This window comes from Salmo salar, chromosome 12, assembly GCF_965601325.2.
Source record: "Salmo salar chromosome 12, fSalSal1, whole genome shotgun sequence".
Taxonomy (NCBI): domain Eukaryota; kingdom Metazoa; phylum Chordata; class Actinopteri; order Salmoniformes; family Salmonidae; genus Salmo; species Salmo salar.
The window spans coordinates 4864795-4879344 of record NC_138302.1 but is presented as its reverse complement, the minus strand read 5'-3'; the positions used below and the strand labels follow the sequence as shown (position 1 = coordinate 4879344).

Below are 14550 nucleotides of genomic sequence, written 5' to 3'. Positions count from 1 at the left end.
TAGATAATATAATGTGTTACAGGGAGGCCTATGCTCTGGGTAAGTAGGAGAGAGTATAGATAATATAATGTGTTACAGGGAGGCCTATGCTCTGGGTAAGTAGGAGAGAGTATAGATAATATAATGTGTTACAGGGAGGCCTATGCTCTGGGTAAGAAGGAGAGAGTATAGATAATATAATGTGTTACAGGGAGGCCTATGCTCTGGGTAAGAAGGAGAGAGTATAGATAATATAATGTGTTACAGGGAGGCCTATGCTCTGGGTAAGTAGGAGAGAGTATAGATAATATAATGTGTTACAGGGAGGCCTATGCTCTGGGTAAGTAGGAGAGAGTATAGATAATATAATGTGTTACAGGGAGGCCTATGCTCTGGGTAAGTAGGAGAGAGTATAGATAATATAATGTGTTACAGGGAGGCCTATGTTCTGGGTAAGTAGGAGAGAGTATAGATAATATAATGTGTTACAGGGAGGCCTATGCTCTGGGTAAGTAGGAGAGAGTATAGATAATATAATGTGTTACAGGGAGGCCTATGCTCTGGGTAAGAAGGAGAGAGTATAGATAATATAATGTGTTACAGGGAGGCCTATGCTCTGGGTAAGTAGGAGAGAGTATAGATAATATAATGTGTTACAGGGAGGCCTATGCTCTGGGTAAGTAGGAGAGAGTATAGATAATATAATGTGTTACAGGGAGGCCTATGCTCTGGGTAAGTAGGAGAGAGTATAGATAATATAATGTGTTACAGGGAGGCCTATGTTCTGGGTAAGTAGGAGAGAGTATAGATAATATAATGTGTTACAGGGAGGCCTATGCTCTGGGTAAGTAGGAGAGAGTATAGATAATATAATGTGTTACAGGGAGGCCTATGCTCTGGGTAAGTAGGAGAGAGTATAGATAATATAATGTGTTACAGGGAGGCCTATGCTCTGGGTAAGTAGGAGAGAGTATAGATAATATAATGTGTTACAGGGAGGCCTATGCTCTGGGTAAGTAGGAGAGAGTATAGATAATATAATGTGTTACAGGGAGGCCTATGCTCTGGGTAAGTAGGAGAGAGTATAGATAATATAATGTGTTACAGGGAGGCCTATGCTCTGGGTAAGTAGGAGAGAGTATAGATAATATAATGTGTTACAGGGAGGCCTATGCTCTGGGTAAGTAGGAGAGAGTATAGATAATATAATGTGTTACAGGGAGGCCTATGCTCTGGGTAAGTAGGAGAGAGTATAGATAATATAATGTGTTACAGGGAGGCCTATGCTCTGGGTAAGTAGGAGAGAGTATAGATAATATAATGTGTTACAGGGAGGCCTATGTTCTGGGTAAGTAGGAGAGAGTATAGATAATATGTGTTACAGGGAGGCCTATGCTCTGGGTAAGTAGGAGAGAGTATAGATAATATAATGTGTTACAGGGAGGCCTATGCTCTGGGTAAGTAGGAGAGAGTATAGATAATATAATGTGTTACAGGGAGGCCTATGCTCTGGGTAAGTAGGAGAGAGTATAGATAATATAATGTGTTACAGGGAGGCCTATGCTCTGGGTAAGTAGGAGAGAGTATAGATAATATAATGTGTTACAGGGAGGCCTATGCTCTGGGTAAGTAGGAGAGAGTATAGATAATATAATGTGTTACAGGGAGGCCTATGCTCTGGGTAAGTAGGAGAGAGTATAGATAATATAATGTGTTACAGGGAGGCCTATGCTCTGGGTAAGTAGGAGAGAGTATAGATAATATAATGTGTTACAGGGAGGCCTATGCTCTGGGTAAGTAGGAGAGAGTATAGATAATATAATGTGTTACAGGGAGGCCTATGTTCTGGGTAAGTAGGAGAGAGTATAGATAATATAATGTGTTACAGGGAGGCCTATGCTCTGGGTAAGTAGGAGAGAGTATAGATAATATAATGTGTTACAGGGAGGCCTATGCTCTGGGTAAGAAGGAGAGAGTATAGATAATATAATGTGTTACAGGGAGGCCTATGCTCTGGGTAAGTAGGAGAGAGTATAGATAATATAATGTGTTACAGGGAGGCCTATGCTCTGGGTAAGTAGGAGAGAGTATAGATAATATAATGTGTTACAGGGAGGCCTATGCTCTGGGTAAGTAGGAGAGAGTATAGATAATATAATGTGTTACAGGGAGGCCTATGCTCTGGGTAAGTAGGAGAGAGTATAGATAATATAATGTGTTACAGGGAGGCCTATGCTCTGGGTAAGAAGGAGAGAGTATAGATAATATAATGTGTTACAGGGAGGCCTATGCTCTGGGTAAGTAGGAGAGAGTATAGATAATATAATGTGTTACAGGGAGGCCTATGCTCTGGGTAAGTAGGAGAGAGTATAGATAATATAATGTGTTACAGGGAGGCCTATGCTCTGGGTAAGTAGGAGAGAGTATAGATAATATAATGTGTTACAGGGAGGCCTATGCTCTGGGTAAGTAGGAGAGAGTATAGATAATATAATGTGTTACAGGGAGGCCTATGCTCTGGGTAAGAAGGAGAGAGTATAGATAATATAATGTGTTACAGGGAGGCCTATGCTCTGGGTAAGTAGGAGAGAGTATAGATAATATAATGTGTTACAGGGAGGCCTATGCTCTGGGTAAGTAGGAGAGAGTATAGATAATATAATGTGTTACAGGGAGGCCTATGCTCTGGGTAAGAAGGAGAGAGTATAGATAATATAATGTGTTACAGGGAAGCCTATGTTCTGGGTAAGTAGGAGAGAGTATAGATAATATAATGTGTTACAGGGAGGCCTATGCTCTGGGTAAGTAGGAGAGAGTATAGATAATATAATGTGTTACAGGGAGGCCTATGCTCTGGGTAAGAAGGAGAGAGTATAGATAATATAATGTGTTACAGGGAGGCCTATGCTCTGGGTAAGTAGGAGAGAGTATAGATAATATAATGTGTTACAGGGAGGCCTATGCTCTGGGTAAGTAGGAGAGAGTATAGATAATATAATGTGTTACAGGGAGGCCTATGCTCTGGGTAAGTAGGAGAGAGTATAGATAATATAATGTGTTACAGGGAGGCCTATGCTCTGGGTAAGTAGGAGAGAGTATAGATAATATAATGTGTTACAGGGAGGCCTATGCTCTGGGTAAGTAGGAGAGAGTATAGATAATATAATGTGTTACAGGGAGGCCTATGCTCTGGGTAAGTAGGAGAGAGTATAGATAATATAATGTGTTACAGGGAGGCCTATGCTCTGGGTAAGTAGGAGAGAGTATAGATAATATAATGTGTTACAGGGAGGCCTATGCTCTGGGTAAGAAGGAGCGTCCCCCCTTTGTTCCTCGTGAAGCGTCATCGTCTGAAGATGAGGCTGATCCAATCCCTGATGAGCTGCTCTGCCCCATCTGTAATTAACGCATTCATTATTATTACATTTAATTATGCAATTTGTTTATTGTTTTGATTTAATTTAACTAGGATATCTTTTGTCAAACACCAATAATTATATCTGAGCAGCGATTTGTTGTTAAAATGTCTTTGAAACGCGTCTTTGAATCACTTTGTCTGTGTTCTAATCTGTTCCAGGTAACGACCTGATGAGTGATGCTGTGGTCATACCCTGCTGTGGTAACTCCTACTGTGATGACTGTGAGTTAACACAGGAGTTTTCAAACTTTTCTTCACCAGCCCCCCCCCCCACCCCACCCCACCCACCCCCAGACTAACCGGTGATCTAGGGCCCCACTTCGCCAGAGTGGGATGAACAGGAACAGATGGCATGCTGGCACTTCCTGTAGACTTCCAGTCATTGAGCTAATGCTAGTTAGCATTGTCTTTGTGAAACGACCTCTGATCTTCCCTACTCGATAGCAGCAGACGTGATGAGCAATATGTCTGGAACGTCGAAATCGCAATAAAATCACAGTATTGAATCGCAAAACACATCGTATCGGTGCCTAAGTATCGTGATCATATCGTGAGGTACATGGAATTTCCCGTCCCTAGGTTATATTTTGGTCAGAATTCTGCCTTTTTTCAAGCATAACAAAAAAAATGTCCACAGAAATATCTTGCAAGATTAACTTCCAGCAAAACATTAGGAAATAAGACATCTGATGGCCTTTGCAAAACGTTCCTTGCTCTTTCATTGGAAGTTAATTTACTTGTGTGGCTGCCAGCCGAATAGTGTTGCATTTCTGTTGTCATGGGATGAAAACAAAGCTATTTTTTGTTTGAATGTTTTGCAAACATTTATTTAGTGTGATGGTGAACTAGTCCCCTGATCACTCTACTGAAACAACAGCATTTATTTAGTGTGATGGTGAACTAGTCCCCTGATCACTCTACTGAAGCAACACAACATTTATTTAGTGTGATGGTGAACTAGTCCCCTGATCACTCTACTGAAACAACAGCATTTATTTAGTGTGATGGTGAACTAGTCCCCTGATCACTCTACTGAAACAACAGCATTTATTTAGTGTGATGGTGAACTAGTCCCCTGATCACTCTACTGAAACAACAGCATTTATTTAGTGTGATGGTGAACTAGTCCCCTGATCACTCTACTGAAACAACACAACATTTATTTAGTGTGATGGTGAACTAGTCCCCTGATCACTCTACTGAAGCAACAACATTTATTTAGTGTGATGGTGAACTAGTCCCCTGATCACTCTACTGAAGCAACAACATTTATTTAGTGTGATGGTGAACTAGTCCCCTGATCACTCTACTGAAGCAACAACATTTATTTAGTGTGATGGTGAACTAGTCCCCTGATCACTCTACTGAAGCAACAACATTTATTTAGTGTGATGGTGAACTAGTCCCCTGATCACTCTACTGAAGCAACACAACATTTATTTAGTGTGATGGTGAACTAGTCCCCTGATCACTCTACTGAAGCAACACAACATTTATTTAGTGTGATGGTGAACTAGTCCCCTGATCACTCTACTGAAGCAACACAACATTTATTTAGTGTGATGGTGAACTAGTCCCCTGATCACTCTACTGAAGCAACACAACATTTATTTAGTGTGATGGTGAACTAGTCCCCTGATCACTCTACTGAAGCAACACAACATTTATTTAGTGTGATGGTGAACTAGTCCCCTGATCACTCTACTGAAGCAACACAACATTTATTTAGTGTGATGGTGAACTAGTCCCCTGATCACTTTACTGAAGCAACAACATTTATTTAGTGTGATGGTGAACTAGTCCCCTGATCACTCTACTGAAACAACACAACATTTATTTAGTGTGATGGTGAACTAGTCCCCTGATCACTCTACTGAAACAACAACATTTATTTAGTGTGATGGTGAACTAGTCCCCTGATCACTCTACTGAAACAACAACATTTATTTAGTGTGATGGTGAACTAGTCCCCTGATCACTCTACTGAAACAACAACATTTATTTAGTGTGATGGTGAACTAGTCCCCTGATCACTCTACTGAAGCAACAACATTTATTTAGTGTGATGGTGAACTAGTCCCCTGATCACTCTACTGAAACAACAGCATTTATTTAGTGTGATGGTGAACTAGTCCCCTGATCACTCTACTGAAACAACAACATTTATTTAGTGTGATGGTGAACTAGTCCCCTGATCACTCTACTGAAACAACAACATTTATTTAGTGTGATGGTGAACTAGTCCCCTGATCACTCTACTGAAGCAACACAACATTTATTTAGTGTGATGGTGAACTAGTCCCCTGATCACTCTACTGAAGCAACACAACATTTATTTAGTGTGATGGTGAACTAGTCCCCTGATCACTTTACTGAAGCAACACAACATTTATTTAGTGTGATGGTGAACTAGTCCCCTGATCACTTTACTGAAGCAACACAGCATTTATTTAGTGTGATGGTGAACTAGTCCCCTGATCACTCTACTGAAGCAACACAACATTTATTTAGTGTGATGGTGAACTAGTCCCCTGATCACTCTACTGAAGCAACACAACATTTATTTAGTGTGATGGTGAACTAGTCCCCTGATCACTCTACTGAAGCAACACAACATTTATTTAGTGTGATGGTGAACTAGTCCCCTGATCACTCTACTGAAGCAACACAACATTTATTTAGTGTGATGGTGAACTAGTCCCCTGATCACTCTACTGAAGCAACACAACATTTATTTAGTGTGATGGTGAACTAGTCCCCTGATCACTCTACTGAAGCAACACAACATTTATTTAGTGTGATGGTGAACTAGTCCCCTGATCACTCTACTGAAGCAACACAACATTTATTTAGTGTGATGGTGAACTAGTCCCCTGATCACTCTACTGAAGCAACACAACATTTATTTAGTGTGATGGTGAACTAGTCCCCTGATCACTTTACTGAAGCAACAACATTTATTTAGTGTGATGGTGAACTAGTCCCCTGATCACTCTACTGAAACAACAGCATTTATTTAGTGTGATGGTGAACTAGTCCCCTGATCACTCTACTGAAACAACACAACATTTATTTAGTGTGATGGTGAACTAGTCCCCTGATCACTTTGCTGAAACAACACATTATCTTTCAATGTAAAATGCAGATTATTTAATCTGTGTTTTGGAAATGCAGATTTCTGAAAGCTAACGGGGGAGTCCTTATTGTCTCAAGTAACAGTTCTGTATTTGTTTCACCTCTGACCTCTAACCTCTGTATATGACCTTTTAACCTCTAGGTATCAGGACCAGTCTGCTGGACTCAGAGGAACACACCTGTTTCACCTGCAAACAGTCTGACGTCTCACCTGACGCTCTCATCGCTAACAAGTTCCTACGACAGGTACACACACAGAGACACACACATTAAGACAAACCACTCGGTCAGTAATTAAACTACACTCATACACACTATAGCTTTATTTATTCTCTCTCTCTCTCTCTCTCCCTCTCTCTCCTCTCTCTCTCTCTCTCTCTCTCCCTCTCTCTCGGTGTCTCTCTCTCTCCCTCTCTCTCCTCTCTCTCTCTCTCTCTCTCTCCCCTCTCTCTCGGTGTCTCTCTTTCTCCCCTCTCTCTCGGTGTGTGTCTCTCTCTCTCCCCTCTCTCTCGGTGTGTCTCTCTCTCTCTCTCTCTCTCTCTCTCTCTCCCTCTCTCTCGGTGTGTCTCTCTCTCTCCCTCTCTCTCGGTGTGTCTCTCTCTCTCCCTCTCTCTCTCTCTCGGTCTCCCCTCTCTCTCTCTCGGTCTCTCTCTCTCGGTCTCCCCTCTCTCTCTCTCGGTCTCTCTCTCTCTCCCCTCTCTCTCTCTCGGTCTCTCTCTCTCTCCCTCTCTCTCTCTCGGTCTCTCTCTCTCGGTCTCTCTCTCGGTCTCTCTCTCTCGGTCTCTCTCTCTCTCCCCTCTCTCTCGGTCTCTCGCTCTCTCTCTCTCTCTCGGTCGCTCTCTCTCTCTCGGTCGCTCTCTCTCTCTCGGTCGCTCTCTCTCTCTCGGTCTCTCTCTCTCTCTCGGTCTCTCTCTCTCCTCTCTCTCGGTGTGTCTCTCTCTCTCTCTCTCCCTCTCTCTCGGTGTGTCTCTCTCTCTCTCTCTCTCTCTCTCTCCTCTCTCTCTCTCTCTCTCTCTCTCTCTCTCCTCTCTCTCTCTCTCTCTCTCTCTCTCTCTCTCTCTCTCTCTCTCTCTCTCTCTCTCCCTCTCTCTCGGTGTCTCTCTTTCTCCCCTCTCTCTCGGTGTGTCTCTCTCTCTCCCCTCTCTCTCGGTGTGTCTCTCTCTCTCTCTCTCTCTCTCTCTCTCTCTCCCTCTCTCTCGGTGTGTCTCTCTCTCTCCCTCTCTCTCGGTGTGTCTCTCTCTCTCCCCTCTCTCTCGGTGTGTCTCTCTCTCTCCCCTCTCTCTCGGTGTGTCTCTCTCTCTCTCTCTCTCTCGGTGTGTCTCTCTCTCGGTGTGTCTCTCTCTCGGTGTGTCTCTCTCTCGGTGTGTCTCTCTCTCGGTGTGTCTCTCTCTCGGTGTGTCGCTCTCTCGGTGTGTCTCTCTCTCGGTGTGTCGCTCTCTCGCTCTCTCTCTCTCTCTCTCTTTCTCTCTCGGTGTGTGTCTCTCTCTCTTTCTCTCTCTCTCTCGGTGTGTCTCTCTCTCCCTCTCTCTCGGTGTGTGTCTCTCTCTCTCTCCCTCTCTCTCGGTGTCTCTCTCTCTCCCCTCAGGCAGTGAATAACTTTAAGAATGAGTCTGGTTACACCAAACCAGCACGAAACAAAACCCTGCAGCAGTCTGCCCCGCCCCCAGCACGGCCTCAGCCATTCAGAACCCTCGGCTCACGCCAGCAGGACCCCCTATTGGCCAGCTCACGCCAGCAGGACCCCCTATTGGCCAACGCTCGCCTGCAGGACCCCCTATTGGCCAGCTCACGCCAGCAGGACCCCCTATTGGCCAACGCTCGTCAGCAGGACCCCCTATTGGCCAACGCTCGTCAGCAGGACCCCCTATTGGCCAACGCTCGCCAGCAGGACCCCCTATTGGCCAACGCTCGCCAGCAGGACCCCCTATTGGCCAACGCTCGCCAGCAGGACCCCCTATTGGCCAACGCTCGCCAGCAGGACCCCCTATTGGCCAACGCTCGCCAGCAGGACCCCCTATTGGCCAACGCTCGCCAGCAGGACCCCCTATTGGCCAACGCTCGCCAGCTGGACCCCCCTCACTCCTCCTTCCGTCACCCTGACACAAAGCCTGCCCATTCAGACCCCACCGATTGGCCCACCTGAGGTGTCAATCTCTCCTGACCCCACCCCTGAACGACACCGGGCGGAGCCACGGCACTTGGCCAATCACAACGAGCCACCGCCGCCAGGGTGAGTTGCCGTGACTATGGACGCCACACAGATACACAGATACATCTCAACCATTGATGTTTGACTGATTTGATTAACTGACTGATTCATTGGTGGGGGGGGTTTCTCAGTGAGATGGAGGCGGGGCCTTACATGATATCAGAGCCACCAATCAGATCAGCCGACAGCGGACCTCAGGTGAGACACACCTGCTACTAGTTGTCTTAGAGGCTACATAAGGCTCTTATGACCTGTCATAGCCTCTGTAGATTCTAAGACACACTATTCCCATTAAACCTGTATCTTATTTGCGTTTCCTAAAATGTTCCTGTGTATTTCCTTGAGCTTTCTCTCTGATTGGTTCCCCAGGGATACCACATGCCTATGATTGGTCACCCTCCACCCATAAGGCCCTCCCACCCATCAGGTCCACCTCCACAGCCCTCCCATTCCCACAGAGGAGGACCCAGACCACCTTGGGACAGGTACGACACTGATCAAACAGGGCTGCTGTAGAATACAGGACTATAGAATATAGTGGTCAAAACAGGGCTACTGTAGAATACAGGACTATAGAATATAGTGGTCAAAACAGGGCTACTGTAGAATACAGGACTATAGAATATAGTGGTCAAAACAGGGCTACTGTAGAATACAGGACTATAGAATATAGTGGTCAAAACAGGGCTACTGTAGAATACAGGACTATAGAATATAGTGGTCAAAACAGGGCTACTGTAGAATACAGGACTATAGAATATAGTGGTCAAAACAGGGCTACTGTAGAATACAGGACTATAGAATATAGTGGTCAAAACAGGGCTACTGTAGAATACAGGACTATAGAATATAGTGGTCAAAACAGGTCTACTGTAGAATACAGGACTATAGAATATAGTGGTCAAAACAGGGCTACTGTAGAATACAGGACTATAGAATATAGTGGTCAAAACAGGGCTACTGTAATGCTGTTTTGTCACCTTTGCATAAGAGCTACTAAATGACTCAAGTCTAAATTGTAACCCTCCCTCTCTCTCTCATCCCCCTACAGACCCTACAGACCTCTTTCTGACCACGTCCCCCCCCCTCGCCATCCCCCTCCTTCCGCCCCGGGCCCAGCCCCTCACCTCTACCCGGGCCCTAACCTCTACCACCCTCCCCCCAACCCCCACTCCATCCCGCCCCAGTCCTACCCCCCTCCCTACTCCACTGGACCCCCTCCCCCTGTTAACTACCCCCCCCAGCCCCTCTACCCACACGGCCAGATGCCTCCGGGGGTTAATGCCCCCTGGGTTCCCCCTCCCAACACCCAGCCCCACTCGCTGGGCCCCCCGCCCCTCCTATCCTCTGGACCCCCTCTCTCCAAGGAGGACTTCTACAGACAGAGGAGACTCCGACAGGACCAGTGAGTTGCACCTGATTTCATTCATTGTAATGATGCTAGGCTGCTAGTCTGAGGCTGGTACCTTCACATTACTGGGATAGTAAACAATGGCCGGTTTACACAGGCAGCCCAATTCTCATCTTTTTCAGATCTGATCATTTGAATTGCTGCCTGTGTTAAACGCAGACCACGTGCCAAACTAACCCACCATGGCAGGGCGCAGAATGTTACCCCGGGCTAGTAGTGGGGAATGTTACCCCGGGCTAGTAGTGGGGAATGTTACCCCGGGCTAGTGGCGGGGAATGTTACCCCGGGCTAGTGGCGGGGAATGTTACCCCGGGCTAGTGGCGGGGAATGTTACCCCGGGCTAGTGGCGGGGAATGTTACCCCGGGCTAGTGGCGGGGAATGTTACCCCGGGCTAGTAACCCGACTGGCCAGTATCCTAAATCCTTGCATTCTGTGGCTTAGAGAGATTGACCTGTTCAAAGGTTTCCTTCAGACATGTATTATGGGATGTGACCAGTTCTGCCTCTCTGGGTTACCAGGGTAACGTCCAAGCTGGATGAGTTCACTAAAGACTTTGCCAAAGAGCTGATGGAATACAGACCTGCTCCCAAGAGACGGAGACGCTCCTACTCCAGGTAACACACAGAATGACATCTGATGAGACATATTTCTGGATTAAACCTCTTGAACTGTTCATAGAGATATATTCTCTGATATCTAGGACAGAGATGATATGAATTGTGTAGAGATGGTAATCAGACATATCAATTTTTGTTTTTCTCCCACTCCTCACCAGGTCTCGTTCCTACAGTCGTTCTCCATTCAGCCGTTCCCCCTACTCCCGATCCCGTTCTCCTCGCTCCCGCTCCAGGTCTTACTCGTACACCCCCAGCCGCTCCCGCTCACGTTCCAGGTCTTACGGACGCTCCCCCTTCTCCAGACGCAACGGAGGCCGGGGAGGACGCAGCCGCTCCTACGGCCGCTCGCCGCGGTCCCGCTCACGCTCCCGTTCCTACGGCTACCGTCGCTCCGGCTCTCCTCGCTCCCCTCCGCCTTACCGAGGTGGTGGTGGTGGGGGGGGCTGGGAAGGAGGAGACGGAGCTGAAGGAGGAGGGGGGTATCGGCCCAGGTCTCGCTCCCCGGGGGGCTACAGGAGGAGCAGGAGTCCAGGAGGGGTTAGAGGTCACCATAAGCCTCCCCCTCGAGAGCCGCCCCCTTACGAGCCTAAAGGTGGACCTGACCTGTCTCCCGGGGGCAGGGAGCGCTGGGAGAGAGACAGCTACAGACAGTGGGAGAAAGAGTACAGGGACTGGTACAACAAGTACTACAAAGACTACAGTACCCAGCATGCCTCGGTGCACCACCGCGGTGGCCGGGGCAGCAGAGAGAGGGACCGCCTCACCCCTCCACCCAGAGACTACTCCCCCCAGGGGCGGGTGAGGAGAGGTGAGAGAGGGGGACCTCCCGGACCCCACAGAACTCACCACGCCTTGTCCTCTATACCCTCCGCCAGGGGGGATGGAAATAAGGACCGCACGCAGGGGGACGCTAGTAAAGAGCGCACGCAGGGGGGAACCAAAACGTCAGAGGGTGGAACTAAAACTCTGAAAGCGAAGAAACTGAAGAAGAAGAAGAACGGGGAGGAGCTGGATTCAGCCAACCAATCACTGGACAGGGGTGATGCCACGCCCGTCAGGGACGAGCCAATGGATGAACTCCAGACCCTGACCCCTAGCAAAGCCCCACTCACCTCCACCAAGGTCTCGACCAATAAGGCAGCGCTGCTCTCTGGTAAAACCCCTCCCACCTCGTCCAGCCAATCAGAGAAGAGCAGGAAGGAGAAGGGGGGTAAGGTGAAAATAAAGACGGAAGGCAAGGTGAAAGGAGAGAAGGTTAAGAGAAAGACAGGAGGAGAGGCGACGGTCACAGCCTCAAAGAACAAAGAGTCTTCAGCCACTAAACCAACCAAAGCATCGAAGGTCAAACCAGACGAGCTGATCAAGAGAGAGAAGGGGCGGAGCACCCCTACTGTTAGAGGAGGTATGGCTAAACTCCCCCTGCCCCGCCCCCTCCCCCCTCACCCCCACGACCTCCCTAAACACCTGGCTGATGCCCGCGGGGGAAGGAGAGATCCCATTCACAGTGTCGGGGTACGCCCCCCTGGTCGCCCCCTCCAGCCTACACCTCCCTCCCCAGCAGAGAAGAGGAGGAGAGTGGAGGAGAGGGAAAGGGGGAGGGGGATGGACAGAGGGATGGGGGGCCCCCCGGCTAAGCTCCGCCGTGCCGAGGGTCCGTACCTCCAGAGAGGACTTCCAGCCAAGCCTCCCCTCCTCCTGAACCTGGCATGCAGAGAGACTGGTAGAGGAGAGGGTCTGCTCCCCATCCCTGGTACCTCACAGACAGGGAGGCTAGACCGTTTCCATCCCATCTCCATCTCCATCCCTGGGCCTGGCTCCTCCATGGACCTGGGGAGAGAGGGGAGAGGCGACGGGCTGCTGCCCACCCCAGGGAGCTCTGAGGCAGGCAGAAGAGAGAGTGACAGGGGGTCTATCTGGCCTCTCATGGGTCTGCAGGTCAAACCCTTCCCCCAGAGGAGAATCAAACTGAACAGAGACCTGGGGAGGAACAGCAGTATGTCCCGCCCAGAGGAGAGACCAGCTCCAGCTACTAATATCACCACTACTACTATTACCTCTACTGGAGAGAGACCTGCTGCTCCTGAGAGAGGAGGAGCAGAGAGAGATGGAGGGATGGAGAGGGTGGCGGTGATGGTGGAGCGGAGGTCGTCTGGCGAGAGGTCAGAGGTCAGGTCTGTTAGGTCAGAGAGGCCGTCGTCAGGGGAACGTTTGCCGGAGAGAGGAGGAGGAGGAGGAGGAAGGTCGGTCTCTCTAGACCGCATGACCATCGCGGAACGCTCGGCCATCGTTAAGAAACCTGATGTCACCAGGGAGAGAACAGAGAGCGAGTACACTCCGCCCACTGAGAGAGAGAGACCAGCTGAGAGCTCCAAGGAGAGGGAGAGGCCAGCATCAGCCAAGACAGACAGGTCATCATCCAGAGAGAGGTCAGCCACCAGGGAACAGAAAGGAGCGAGAAGAGGAGAGAAGGCCTCGTCCTCCGTAGACAGGCCTGCCTCTACAGGAGAGAGAGCGGCAGGGACCCAGAGAGAGACTGTAGCTGAAGACAGAGCAGCAGTGGTGAAGGAGGGTTCTGGGAAGACCAGAAAGATCAGCAGAAAGAGTTCTGAGCCCACGGTCCACCACTCATCAGACCACTCTGTCACTTCAACTGGGTGAGTTGCCCTTTCAATCTCTGACCTTCCAACGGTTCTTTATTAACCCGTGTTGTTGATCAATCATCATCAACGTTCTAGAGTTTTCTCCTTTAGTTAACAACGACCAGACTGTTAGAACTTCGCTCAACGTTCTAGAGTTTTCTCCTTTAGTTAACAACGACCAGACTGTTAGAACTTCGCTCAACGTTCTAGAGTTTTCTCCTTTAGTTAACAACGACCAGACTGTTAGAACTTCGCTCAACGTTCTAGAGTTTTCTCCTTTAGTTAACAACGACCAGACTGTTAGAACTTCGCTCAACGTTCTAGTTTTCTACTGTAGTGAGAATTGTGATCGAATATTCTGCACAGACCGGTGCAACACAACCAATCAGAGCTGCAGTAGGCCTATATGCAAATAGCCATTGCAATATATGGATCTGTGCCATTCACTGAACAAATAACCACAGTAGCCTACTTGTCCACTGTTGAAACTGGAACTTAAAGCAGGTACAGCCTTCACGGTAAACGGGCAGGGCCTTCACGGTAAACGGGCAGGGCCTTCACGGTAAACGGGCAGGGCCTTCACGGTAAACGGGCAGGGCCTTCACGGTAAACGGGCAGGGCCTTCACGGTAAACGGGCAGGGCCTTCACGGTTAACGGGCAGGGCCTTCACGGTAAACGGGCACCGGAAGTTGCACGGTGTTTTCATAACATTCAAGTTTGCGCTCGGCAGACCTGAAATTTGCTCAGTGCCGAAACAAATTAGAGGGAACATTAGTTATAATGGTTTCCCAGTTGATGTTCTTTCTAGCCCCTGATCTTAGATCTGTGTATATAACATGGTTATAATGCTTCCTAGTTGATGTTCTCTCTAACCCCTGATCCTAGATCTGTGTATATAACATGGTTATAATGCTTCCTAGTTGATGTTCTCTCTAACCCCTGATCCTAGATCTGTGTATATAACATGGTTATAATGCTTCCTAGTTGATGTTCTCTCTAGCCCCTGATCCTAGATCTGTGTATATTACATGGTTATAATGCTTCCTAGTTGATGTTCTCTCTAACCCCTGATCCTAGATCTGTGTATATTACATGGTTATAATGCTTCCTAGTTGATGTTCTATCTAACCCCTGATCCTA

General features: G+C 48.0%; 1 protein-coding gene across 1 annotated transcript in view; it reads left to right on the top strand.

Moving 5' to 3' along the window:
* Nucleotides 1–14550, top strand: part of LOC106594956 (uncharacterized) — a 30841-nt gene that overhangs the window by 14601 nt on the left and 1690 nt on the right. The window contains 10 exon segments of the mRNA XM_082958474.1: nucleotides 3268–3377; nucleotides 3557–3619; nucleotides 6675–6778; nucleotides 8118–8369; nucleotides 8371–8762; nucleotides 8873–8939; nucleotides 9111–9226; nucleotides 9793–10146; nucleotides 10672–10767; nucleotides 10929–13424. Of these exon segments, the coding sequence (XP_082814600.1) occupies nucleotides 3268–3377; nucleotides 3557–3619; nucleotides 6675–6778; nucleotides 8118–8369; nucleotides 8371–8762; nucleotides 8873–8939; nucleotides 9111–9226; nucleotides 9793–10146; nucleotides 10672–10767; nucleotides 10929–13424 (4050 nt within the window).